This window comes from Phascolarctos cinereus, unplaced genomic scaffold (assembly GCF_003287225.1).
Source record: "Phascolarctos cinereus isolate Bilbo 61053 unplaced genomic scaffold, phaCin_HiC Scaffold_4;HRSCAF=312, whole genome shotgun sequence".
NCBI classification, from domain to species: Eukaryota; Metazoa; Chordata; class Mammalia; order Diprotodontia; family Phascolarctidae; genus Phascolarctos; species Phascolarctos cinereus.
This window is the reverse complement of record NW_027555847.1, coordinates 649,647,251-649,659,583: the sequence shown is the minus strand read 5'-3', so window position 1 is coordinate 649,659,583 and position 12,333 is coordinate 649,647,251. Positions and strand designations below refer to the sequence as shown.

At 40.3% G+C, this 12,333-nt stretch overlaps 1 protein-coding gene across 1 annotated transcript in view; it reads left to right on the top strand.

The window, feature by feature from the left end:
• Nucleotides 1-12,333, top strand: part of LOC110214418 (maestro heat-like repeat family member 5) — a 122,862-nt gene that overhangs the window by 32,444 nt on the left and 78,085 nt on the right. Inside the window, exons 8-9 of the mRNA XM_078151957.1 lie at nt 10,102-10,181; nt 11,385-11,520. Of these exons, the coding sequence (XP_078008083.1) occupies nt 10,102-10,181; nt 11,385-11,520 (216 nt within the window). The remainder of the gene's footprint in view (nt 1-10,101; nt 10,182-11,384; nt 11,521-12,333) is intronic.

Sequence of the window (12,333 nt, the reverse complement as noted above, 5' to 3'; positions counted from 1 at the left end):
CTTTCTCAGTACATTTTCTAAGATCAGATTGATCCACTTATTTGGATCCATTTAACCCACTTGATTAGATTTTTTTTTCATTACATCAAAGTCAACTAATATCCACCCTCTTTATGTATACTCCTTTAACATGGTGTAATAACAATACAGTTCTCAAGGGTTGCAAGTGTCATATTCCCTTGTAGGGTTTAAACAGCCCCCCCATTAACAACATATTGTATCTTTCTGTCCCATTTACCTTTTTATGTCCTTCTTGAGTCCTGTACTTGAAGATCAAATTTTTTGTTGAGCTCTGGTCTTTTTATCAGGAAAGTTTGGAAGTCTCCTATTTCATTGAATATCCACTCCTCCCTTGAAAAATGATGCTCATTTTTGCTGGGTAATTGATCCTTGGCTGCATTCCAAGCTCCTTTGCCTTAGGAATATCATGTTCCATGCCCTGCGGTCTTTTAATGTAGAAGCTGCAAGGTCCTGTGTAATCCTGACTGTGGTTCCATGATATTTAAATTGTTTCTTTCTGGCTGCTTGCAGCACCTTCTCTTTCATCTGGTAATTTTGGAATTTTGCTATTATATTCCTTGGCATTTTCAATTTGGGATCTCTTCCAGGTGGTGATCGTGGATTCTTTCTATGGTTATTTTCCCTTCTGGTTCTAGGACTTCAGGGCAGTTTTCCTTTATGATTTCCTGAAAGATACTGTCCAGGCTCTTTTTTTCATCATGATTTTCAGGTAGTCCAATAATTTTTAAATTGTCTCTCCTGAATCGATTTTCCAGGTCGGTTGTTTTACTGATGAGGTATTTTATGTTTTCATCTATTTTTTCATTTTTTTGTTTCTGTTTGACTGATTCTTGCTCTCTCATAGAGACATTAGTTTCCATTTGTCCAATTCTAGTTTTTAACAGATTGTTTTCTTCTGTTAGTTTTTGTACTTCCTTCTTCAATTGGCCAATTGTGTTTTTTAGGGACTTGTTTTCTTCAGTGTATTTTTTTTCCAATTGGCCAATTGTATTTTTGAAGGACTCTTCTACCTCTCTCATTTGACTATTAAAATCCTTCTTGAGCTCTTCTAAGAAGGCTTTTTGGGCTTCAGACCAGTTCATATTCCCTTTTGTTGTTGCAGATGTGGGTTTGTTGACAATGTTGTCCTCTTCAGAATTTCTGTCTTGATCTTCACTCTTCTCATAATATGAATCTATGGTATGTTTCTTTTTACTCATGGTGTTTCTTTTTCCCTGGCCTTTAAAGAGATTGAGCTCTCCTGCTGGGGAACAGAGGGCACTGACCCAAGCTTCTTGTGTTGGGAGCCTAGGTCTTGGTCACTGGCTTTGTGTGCTGGGGCCTCTTATGTTGGCAATTGGAGGCTGTAGGTTTCTGGCAGCTTACCTTGTGTTGGGCTGGAATCAGCAAGGCTGGAACTTTCAGGCAATTCTAGGTTGCCTGCTTTTCCTTTCCTTTAGCTTTCTTCAGCTCCTTTTAGATGGGTGCTGCAGGGTTTATCTGCCTGGGGCCCCCTGCAGTGTTGTCTCCCTCTTTCTGCTAATGCACTGGGAGATTCCTTTGTGGTAGAGTGCCAGGCACCTGGTGGTTTTCTGAGCTGGTTTCCAGGTTCCCCCCTCACTGAGGCACTCGGAGGTCCAGGTGTTGGTGTTTGCCTGTTACCACCTGGGCTTCAGGATTTCTTCACAATTGGAGGCTGCAGGGCTCCACAGCTCACCTGGTGTTGGGTGGAACAGCAAGGAGGGCTTTAGGAAGCCTTTAGGTTGTTTTCTTCACCTCCTTTCAGATGAATGCCAGGGTACTTATCAGCCTGGGGCCCCTTGTAGTTTTGCCTCCCTTATTTTTGCTGAGTTACTGGGAGACCCATTTGCTGGGCTGCTGCACTGCTGCTCCCTGTCTTTCTTCTAGTTCAGCTGTTCCAGGGTTTTTTTGTGGGGTGATATTTTCTGGGTTTTCAGAGGTTGATAGGGGAGAGTGAGAGCGGCTACCTTTTCATTCTGCCATCTTGGCTTCCGGCATGAAAGGACATTAGTTATGGAACTTGAGGATTAAAATTTTGACTCTGCTATTTACCACCTATGTGCCCTGTTCAACTCAAGTGCACCCACTAGAGCTATTTCCTTATCTGTAAAAAACAGGAGATTAGACTAGAAGAGCCCTAAAATGCTTTGCAAGTCTTTGGGCTTATAAACAGGGCCTTTCTTGGTCCACAATACATCAGTTACACATTAAAAGTTGGAAAGTCCATCGATTACTCTCTTTGGGTCTCAGGTTTTTTTTTAGTCTGTAAAATTATGTTAATGGAGACAGTGTTAATGAGGGCAGTCTCTGTTTAGGGGGGTGAGGGAAGGGAGGAACACAAGCTCCTAAAATTGAGGTCTGTAGCCAGACCCTGGCTCAGGCCTCTCAGAACTGGAGACCCCATAGATCAGTAAATAAGATCACTGGGAGCCACAGCTGGCAAGAGGGTCAGCTCTGCACTTGGGACCCCATAAGCTCTTGAGACCAACGTAATCTTCAAGACCACAGCAGCAAAATGAAATGAATTCCTTATTAAAGATCATGACAGGGAGAGGAAACAAAAAGACAGAGCAATCAAGGCCAGCACTCCAATATACTTTCAGGAGTCAGAGATAGAAACCAGGAATTGAGGCGGAGGGTGGGACCTCGTACCACTCATTCCATCCAGAACTCGATGGCACTTAGCAAAACCATTCAAAGGTAATGGAAGGTATGAAACTTGACAGAAAGCCCCAGCCTAAGACCTGAGACTAGAAATAAGAGTAAAGAAAGAAATACTAGGGGTTAAGAGAAGCCCAAGAAATAAATGCAAAGAAGTTACTTCAAATCAAATATAAGCAGAAACTCAAAGAAAAAAAATGGTATTGTCACAGGGACTAAAAAAATGAATGGAAGAAATGAAGCAAGCGATAAAAAAATTAAATAGGAAAAAAGAGAGAAAAATGGAAGAGGAATAAATACCTTAGAAGAGAAAGTGGAAAACCTTGCACAAATCGTGGAGTTCTTAGAAAACAGAACTGAGAAATGAGAACTCAATGACTCCATAAGGCAACAAGAAAAAATAGAACAAAGTCGAAAGATTGGAAAAATAGAAAATGTAAAGTATCAACTATCAAAACCAACTGACTTGGAAAACAGATCAAGAGGAAATAAACCATGAATCATTAGAAGGATCATTAAACTCCCTAAAAACTGTGACCAAACAAAAAACCTAGATAGCATACTTTGATAAAATCATAAAAGAAAACTGCTCAGATCTATTAAAACAAGAGGACAAAATGAAAATAGAAACAAAAAATTGTGCATATAACTTCCTTTTTTTCTTTTTCTTTTTTTTTTTTTGTTTTAGGCAATGGGGTTAAATGACTTACCCAGGGTCACACAGTCTAGTAAGTGTTATATGTCTGAGGCCAGATTTGAACTCAGGTACTCCTGACTCCAGGGCCAGTGCTCTATCCAGGGCGCCACCTCACTGTCCCTGTGCACATAACTTCCTCAAAGAAATCTCAAGAGGCATCAAGGTGGTGCAGTGGATAGAGCACCAGCCCTGGAGTCATGAGGGCCTGAGTTCAAATTCGGCCTCAGATACACAACACTCACTAGCTGTGTGACTCTGGGCAAGTCACTCTACCCTAATTGCCCTCACAGAAAGAAAGAAAGAAAGAAAGAAAGAAAGAAAGAAAGAAAGAAAGAAAGAAAGAAAGAAAGAAAGAAAGAAACAAAGAAACAAAGAAACAAAGAAACAAAGAAAGAAACAAAGAAACAAAGAAACAAAGAAAGAAAGAAACCAAGAAACAGAAAGGAAGGAAGGAAGGAAGGAAGGAAGGAAGGAAGGAAGGAAGGAAGGAAGGAGGAAGAGGACAGAAGAAAGAAAGAAAGAAAAGAAAGAAAGAAAGAAAGAAAGAAAGAAAGAAAGAAAGAAAAGAAAAGAAAGAAAGAAGAAAGAAGGAAAGAAAGAAAGAAAGAAAGAAAGAAGGAAAGAAGGAAAAGAAAGAAAGAAGAAAAGGAAGGAAGAAAGAAAGAAATCTCAAGTTGAAAAGCCCCAAAGTGTCATAGTTAAAATTAACTATTTCCAAGTCAAGAAAAAAAATACTACAAGGAACCTGAAAGAGTCTCATTACCAAGGAGCAGCAGTCAGGATGTACAGTACAGAACCTACTGTACAAGTAAGAAAAACTGGACTACATTATTCCAACAGGCAAAAGATAAAGGTTTATATATAAGAACAACAGACTGAAAAACAGGATAATCCTAAATGAGAAAAAATGGACCTGTAATAGAAAAAGAGAACTTTCGAGTGAAAAGACTGAAATTGATTAGAATCTTAAAATGCAAACACAGTAAGAAAGAAATCTAGAATGGTAAATTTGAGTTGTTGGAAAGAGCTAAATGATGATGAAGTGTTTACAGTGTAATATATTGGGAAAAGAGAGAAGGATCTCACTGTTTTCAAGGATTACAGAGTGAGTGAAGTAACATCCAGATTTGACAGGGTTTTATTCTGTTTGGGTCTGAGAAGAAACAAACATAGATAAAAGGAAAAAAGGAAAAAGAATTAGAGAATATGATGGCAGGAAATACCCAATTTAGAATCATAACTGTGAATGTGAATGTGATGAAATTATCCATAAAAGTGAAACACAGCAAAATGGATTAGAAAGAAGAATCCAACAATATGTTGCTTATAAAAAGATGACTGAAACATAAAGATTCAAACAGAACTAAAATGTGAGGCTGGAATAGAATTTCTTATACCACTGGAGAATTTTGAAAAGCCGGGGTAGCTATCATCATTTCAGACAAGGCAACAGTAAAAATAGATATGGATAGAAAAAATAAGTAGGGAATACAGGGTTTCTCAGTAATGAAGGCATAAACATAAACAAAGAAGAAGCAAAATTATCTATTTTTGAGAATAACTTGGTGACTAGAACCCTAGTGATTCAACTTAAATTGAAAACATAGTAGCAAAGCAGTAAAGTAGGGTATAAAATAAATTCCCCAAATCATTACTCTTTCTGTATATTATCTTCTCCAAATACCTGGACTAGGTTAAAACAATTCTGTTATAAGTAACTACAGACTATATAAAATATATTGGAGTCTACTCACCATTACACACACGAGAAGCATATGAATACAACCACAAAATACTCTTTAAGAAAGAGACAGACAAATGCAAAGAGCCATATAGGATAAGAAGATATGAATGGAACATATTGGAAAGAATAGTCATATCTTTGACATTGCCATTCCATTGAAGTATGGAAGTATCCCTTTTCTACAGAATTACATTAAGCATACAAACTTGCACAAATATACTTGCAAAAGAATAAGCAACTATGTATGTGTACACATACATGTAAACACAACTACCTACATTCTGCTCAGTTTAATTCAACATACAAAGCTTAGTCCTGATCCTCATGGAACTTATAGTTTGGGGGGGGGGGTTAGGAAACCGATGGAAAATCAAAATATGTAATATTCCATGAGAGCAATTTGAGTGTAGGGTACAGGTGGGAATGAGAATGGAGCTATAAATTCAAGTGTGAGGAGCTCTAGATATGGAAATTCCCTACATCCATACAGGTCAGCAGCTCCTTTGTACTTTATAATTTAGTGAATAGTTAGGGGCTTAGAGCTAGATTCAGTGACTTGCCCATGGTAACATAGCTATCATATGTTAGCCACACAGCCCATTTCTTTTGGGCTCCTAGGATAATCCTGAATCTATTATACCGTGTTGCTCCTAATTACTATTAGAGAGGTGTGAAACAAAGTGCTTGGATTTCAATCCAAGGAGGAAGGTTGATACAGGTAGGATAGAGAATCAATAAGAAGAGTAGATGGCATTTGTGTTTAAAATGAAAGGATAGTAATTTAACGCACAAAAAAAGGGAAAGGGGGTCATTCTAGGTAGAAGGAATTATCTGAGCAAAAGCCTGGAGTTCAGAGATTGTGGGACATGTTTAGGAGGTTAACGTGATATAAGACTGGAAAGACAGAGTGGTGCTAGATTTCAGAGGGCCTTGGCTTACTGGCAAAGGAGTCTGAACTATATTTGCTAGGATTTAAAGAGTCATTAAGAATTTTTAAGCAGAGAAGTTACTTGACCAGAATTGCAGAGCTGAAAGGGTGTGGAGGGGGAAGTGGAAGCAGGAATACCTTTTAGGAAACTAATTAGCATGAGTTCTCATGACTTGCAAAGGATGATACACAAGGTGTGATTTAAAGGCTACTGGGGGGGGGGTGTCCTAATGAGGATAGACTGGTCAATAATTTAGACCTTGATTGGATAATCTCAAAACCTGACCTGATCAGATATTTGCCAGCCTTCAAAAGAAAATATCATACCTGACATCTAGTCACTTTAGAGTCCACTTCTTTACCTGGCCCTTGCAGTCCATCACCACTTGCCCCACTTGCAAGACTTCCCAAGAAGAGTATGGTTATCCCTTACCATAGAATCTAGTATAGGGTTGGATCAGGCAAAGGGGGTCAGGAAAGGGTATTCATACTATCCCTACACAACCCAAAAGGAGGTCAATAATGGCCAAAATTCCATTCCTTTCCAGTTTCTAATCCAACAAATGTTTATTAACTGCTTACTATGTGCAGTGTGCAAAAGTTAGATTGATGAAGGGTACTAGGTAGACCTCACAACCAGCTGATTGATTGAATATTTCTGTTTCAATCAGCTGCCTTTAGTGTCACTGACCTTGGCAGAAGGGCCTTAAAGGAAGCTGAGGCAGTCTATCTAATATGTGACAATCGACTGATGGCTAGTAGCGGCATTTTCCATGTTCCACATATGTGAGTCTGAAACTATCAACATTAAGAAGTAATACACACAGTTAAAAAAATTGTTCAATGATGTGCAAACACAGAAATCACTTTGAGTTAATTTCACTACTAAATTGCTACCTGGCAGGTAATTTTTTTCAGTTGTAGTTACTCATGGTGACCAGACTTAAGAGGGGCTCTGATCTGCACTGGATTGCTCACAACACTAAAATCAAAGACATCCATAGATCTCAATAATTCAAACCATAATATTGACTTCTGAGAATCCAGGATTCCATCAGTGTGGTTCCTCCTCTCTCTATTGCTCCAGGTTTCTCCTCCCCATTGTCTAAGTTGATTGTCTTCATAAGTTGATGGAGATAAAATTAAATTCATCTCCTTTTGGCAAGAAAAGGTTAAGAATTTAGAGATATTTTTATTTTTCACAAGAGAATTCACACAGTGAAAAAAGCCAGTAGAAGGGTAGACAGCAATGGATTGGGCCTGGTGAGGGCTGAGCTAAATAGGGAATCCTAATATCATAGAATTTGGGCTGAAAGGAATTGGGTTGAGACTATTGTTTAACTCCCTCAAATCACATATAAGGAAATTGGAGCCCAGAGAGAATAAGTGATTTACCTGGGGTCATAAAGCTAATAGTAAATTGCTAATCTGGGATTTGAATCTAGGTTTTCTGACACCAGATAAAGGAATGAATGTCAAGGCTTTAAGTGCTAGGGGCTGGGGATAAAGTTTTAAGCAAGCAATGCAACATCTCCCCCAACCCCTCCCCTTGTCCTGCGTCAAGGAGTTTACATTTTAAGAGGGGAAGACAACAGATGACTGGGAGCCAGAATTCAAAAGGGGAGAGGTCTGGGTTTAAAACAAGGGTATTTCCAGTATTGCTTGGGAAATGGCTGCAAGCGGAATGGTGTCCTGCTTCCAGGCAAGTTAAGGTGAAAGTTCACTTATCAACACTCCGGGTCCCAAGGGGCAGAGTCCAAGTTCTGGTTGGAGGAAGAGGGCTAGAGTGCAAATGGTGTGATTTTCATCCCTTTCCACTGTAATAATAAGAATTGAGGAGGGACTAGGGCTAGTAGAATGATTACAGATAACAGGAATGAGGCAAATATGGCAGTACCTATTATTTGGAAGGAATGTATCACTAAATATGTGTGAGGTGGTGATGTCAAGCTCAAATAGAAATGGACATCACTGAACTATACATATTGGGCAGCTTGGAGGTGCAGTGTATAGAGTGCCAGACTTGGAATCAGGAAGACTCATCTTCCTGAGGTCAAGTCTGGCCTCAGACACTCCCTACTGACCCTGGGCCAAGTCACTTAACCCTGTTTGCCTCATTTTCCCCAACTGTAAAATGAGCTGGAAAAGGAAATGGCAAAGCACTCCAATATCTTTGCCAAGAAAACCCTAAATAGGGTCACAACTGAAAACAACTGAACAACAGCAACAAAGCATCCGTAAGGATCCCTGTGGGCCACATGTTGACTTAGAAAACCACATATTAGTATTATCTATGTTTTAATATATTTTTATTCATTTTGTTACATATTTCTCAATTATGTTTTAATCTAGTTTGGACTGCACTCAGGAGTGTTATGGGGGAAAAATGGGGAACGAAAAGAATACTTGAATAGTTTATTTTTAACCAAAAGTCTGAAATCCTAATAAAACTTCCATATAAAGCGACATAAATAATCCTCCACAGGTGCTTCATTTCAATGTCGAGGTGGTCTTAGCGAGCACTGGCAGGTTTCACTAGGCCTTGGACGTCTTGTACTGGATGTTCCATAGACACCTGAAACTCAACATGCCCCAAACTGAACTTCCTATTCTCCCTGCCTCCCCCTTCCCCAAATCTTCTTCTCCCACACCTCCCTGTTACCATCACAACACCACTATCTTCCCAGCCATGCCCTGATTCCTCACTTGCTCATCCTCCCTATCTAATCTGTTGCCAAGCCCTATCAGTTCTACCTTCACAACGTCTCTCACAGGCATCCCCTTCTCTACTCTGACACTGCTGCCACCAAGCTGATACAGCCATTCCTTACTTTATGTAGGAACTATTCTAATAGCTTTCTGGTTAGCCTCCTTGCTCGAGTGTCTTCCTTGTTTCTTCCATCCTCCATTTAGCTTGCCTCAGTGATGCTCCCAAGGTCCAGGTCTGACCATGTCACTCACCCTACTTAATTAGCTCTAGGGATTCCGTATTACCTCTCAGACCAAATATCAAATCCCATTTGGCTTTTCAGGCCCTACCTTTCCAGTTTTCTTATAGTCCAATGACTCTGGCCTCATTGGTATTACTCACACTCCATCTCTTAACTCTGTGTACTTTTCACTGCCTGCTCCCCATGCTTGGAACTCTCTCCCTTTTTGCATCTGCTTTCTACCTTCCTTCAAGCCTCATCTCAAATCCCACATTCTGCAAGAGGCCTTTCCAGGTGTTCTCCCTTAGCTCCAACATACCCCTTATCAATACCTTCCCTCTGAGATTGCCTCCAATTTACCCTGTACATATTTTGCATGCAAATAACTGTTTGCATCTTATCTCCCCTATTAGAATGGGAGATCCTTGGGAACAGAAACTTTTTTGCCTTCCTTTATAACCCCAGCACTTAGCACAGTGCCTGGAACAGTAATCATTTAATAAGTACTTGGCAACTTCACTTGACTGCAACTCTGGGGAGTATGTGCATGTTCTTGTCCCATGAAGTAGCTAAGGTCAGCATTGAAAAGCTAAACACCAGTGGATTAATCACAAGAGGATGGATTTTTTTTTTTTGGTCACTGAAATTCATGAAACTACCTACTTAGTCATGGGGTATCTGTGATCCTTATTAATGGAAATGTTTCTATACTGATGAAATGACAGATTCTAACACTGATGACCTTTGCTAGTGGCTAGCCAAGGCATTTTTACTTTTTGGTTGGCCCATCCCATCATACAGAAAACTCCTCTCCTTCCCAATACAGACATTGAGGGAGGGGTGGATTTGGATGGAATGAAAAGCAGGTGTGATGATGCCTCAGGACCTGGAAGTGGGCTTGGTAACAGATCCTGCATTGTAAAATGCCATAGAGTCCATCTTTCCTCTTCTCAAGGTTAGAAACGCCTTGGCAGATTTTGCTTCCTGAGTCGGAGGTAAGAAGTCCCCATGGCCTGCCCTGGCTGGGTGACCGCTAAGGAGAAATCAGACAGTTTGAAAACAGGCCAAGGTGGTTGGCAGGACTCTGCTCTTCTCACTTCTCTGGCTTTGTCATTCTCAGATCAGTATTCAGAAGGAACCTCGAGAATTTTTTGACACATATTTTCATCAGAAGAGCCTACAAGTTATCAGCGCACTGAGGTATTTATTCGCCTTAAGTTAGCACACATTAGCCCTTTATATAGAAATTCAAGGCCAGAAACCTCAGCGAGGCCCCTACCCTTCTAAGCACAGGCAGATAAAGGAAGAAGAAGGGTCTGTGGCCCTGGATGGGGAGATGGAACTATTGAGCCTTGGGCTCTGTTCTTGTTGGGCTAGGTAGCTTTATTCTGTGCTCTAGCCACGGAATGACTCCTCCATCCTTGCCACTTACTGAGCTACAACCCCAGCGAGAGATTTATCTTGAATCCTGACTGCAGACCAAATCCTAACTCAGGCCCCAACTTAGCCACCCATCCTGATTTTAATCCTGATGTTTATCTTGCTTATATTTTTGTCTCACTTATGTATGTGTATGTTGTTTCTTCTAATAGAATACAATCTCCTTAATAGCAGGGGCAATTCAGTCCCTATTTGTCTTTCTATCCCTGCTATGATGCCTGGCACAGAGTAGGCACTCATAAATGTTCACTGATTGACTGATTGACTTTAGGTAGACCCACAACCTCAGCCATATGCTTGGTCCTAACCGTGGTCACAGACTGAACAGAAGCTAAATGAGCATCTTGAATGACAGAAGTCCTAAACCCTGACCCTAGACTGAGCTTTGACTTTGGTGTCAGATTTGGTTCTAATCTATCCCTATCCTACCAGCCATCTCACAAATATCTGCTATGGGTCACGAAAGTGACTAGATGTATGCCCTCACCTAGATGGTCAATCAGTAAATAAGCATTTATTAAGCACCTACTATTGGTCCTTAAGCACAGGTTTGACAATGTCATTCTCCTACTTAATTAACTCTCTGTTGCTCCCTATTGCCTCTGCTTATAGCCCACATCCTTTAATAATGATATTAAGCACCATCCTCATTTATTCTAAAAAATGACCCATTTTTATATTTTAAGTTATTTTCTATTTTAACTCTCCATTCCATGAGTCACACGCATTGGTAGAGGCAATTTTCTCAGCTGGGAGTTCAAAATACCAGTGAAATCACATGACTAGTCCCTATCTTTATCATCATCCCTATCCTCATCCCTATTCCCTATCCCTAGCCTTATCATTAACCCTATACCTATCTATGTCTCCTAGATCTTCAGTGAGGCAGGTCATCTTTTGATATCTTTTTGATATCTTTATCCTATAGTTGAATATATTTTCTTTGTGTGTCCCTTGCCTCAGCTCTCTACAACAATGTCTCGATGCAAAGGTCAAAACTAATGTGCTCAGTACCTGCTTTGAAAGCCTGTTCATGCTTCCAGCCACAGGGATGTTAGCAAACAGTCTTCCTCATCAGGAGACTCCATCTGAAATTGAGGTGATACAACCCTGCTCCCTGCTGAGGTCACCTGGCAAGTTTTGCCCAGTGGGAGATGACCGCAAAACTGGAGTTCAATAGGGCATGGGGTAGAGTGGGCACACCCTGGCTAAGTATGTATCTGGAGGCCTCTGTGATGTACTGGAGTTTGAAGTCAGAATCTGGTTGGAATCTGTGTCCTGCCACCTATTTACCTGTGTGACCTGGGGGAGCCACCTTGCTTCCCTTAAGAGTTAATTTTCATCATATATAAAATGAAGGGATTTAACAAGATGACTTATAAAGCCCTTCTGAATTTAAATCCTATATTCCAATGTTCCTAATTGGGTGAGCAAGGGGAGAGAGAGTGTGTTGCAAGGACTGAAGGTCAGTAAATGTAAGTTTAGGCTCAAATGTGCTACTTTCTACCTGTGAGAAGTTGGACCAGACACTTTGGAAATAATGAAGTGCTGTGCAGATGCAATGAATTATGATTATTAAAAGGAATTTCTCAGCCAGAAAGGCTATTAGGCACTGAGAGGGCCAACCTGCCAGGCTGGATCCAATTGCCTGGAGATCTTTAAGAAGCATCTGCAGGGGAAGCTGGGCATTTCTGTAACCTCATAGGGTTTACAAAGCACTTTCCTCACAAACACCTTTCAAGGCAAGAAGGGTATGTATGATCACCCCCATTTTATGAATGAGAAAATTGAGGCTTGGAGAAATTAACTGACTTTTCTACAGTCACACAGTAAGTATTAAAGAAGGAATTAGAATTTTTTTTCTCCTGATTGCGAGATAGACATTTATAATAAAATATGCTGTATTTCAAAA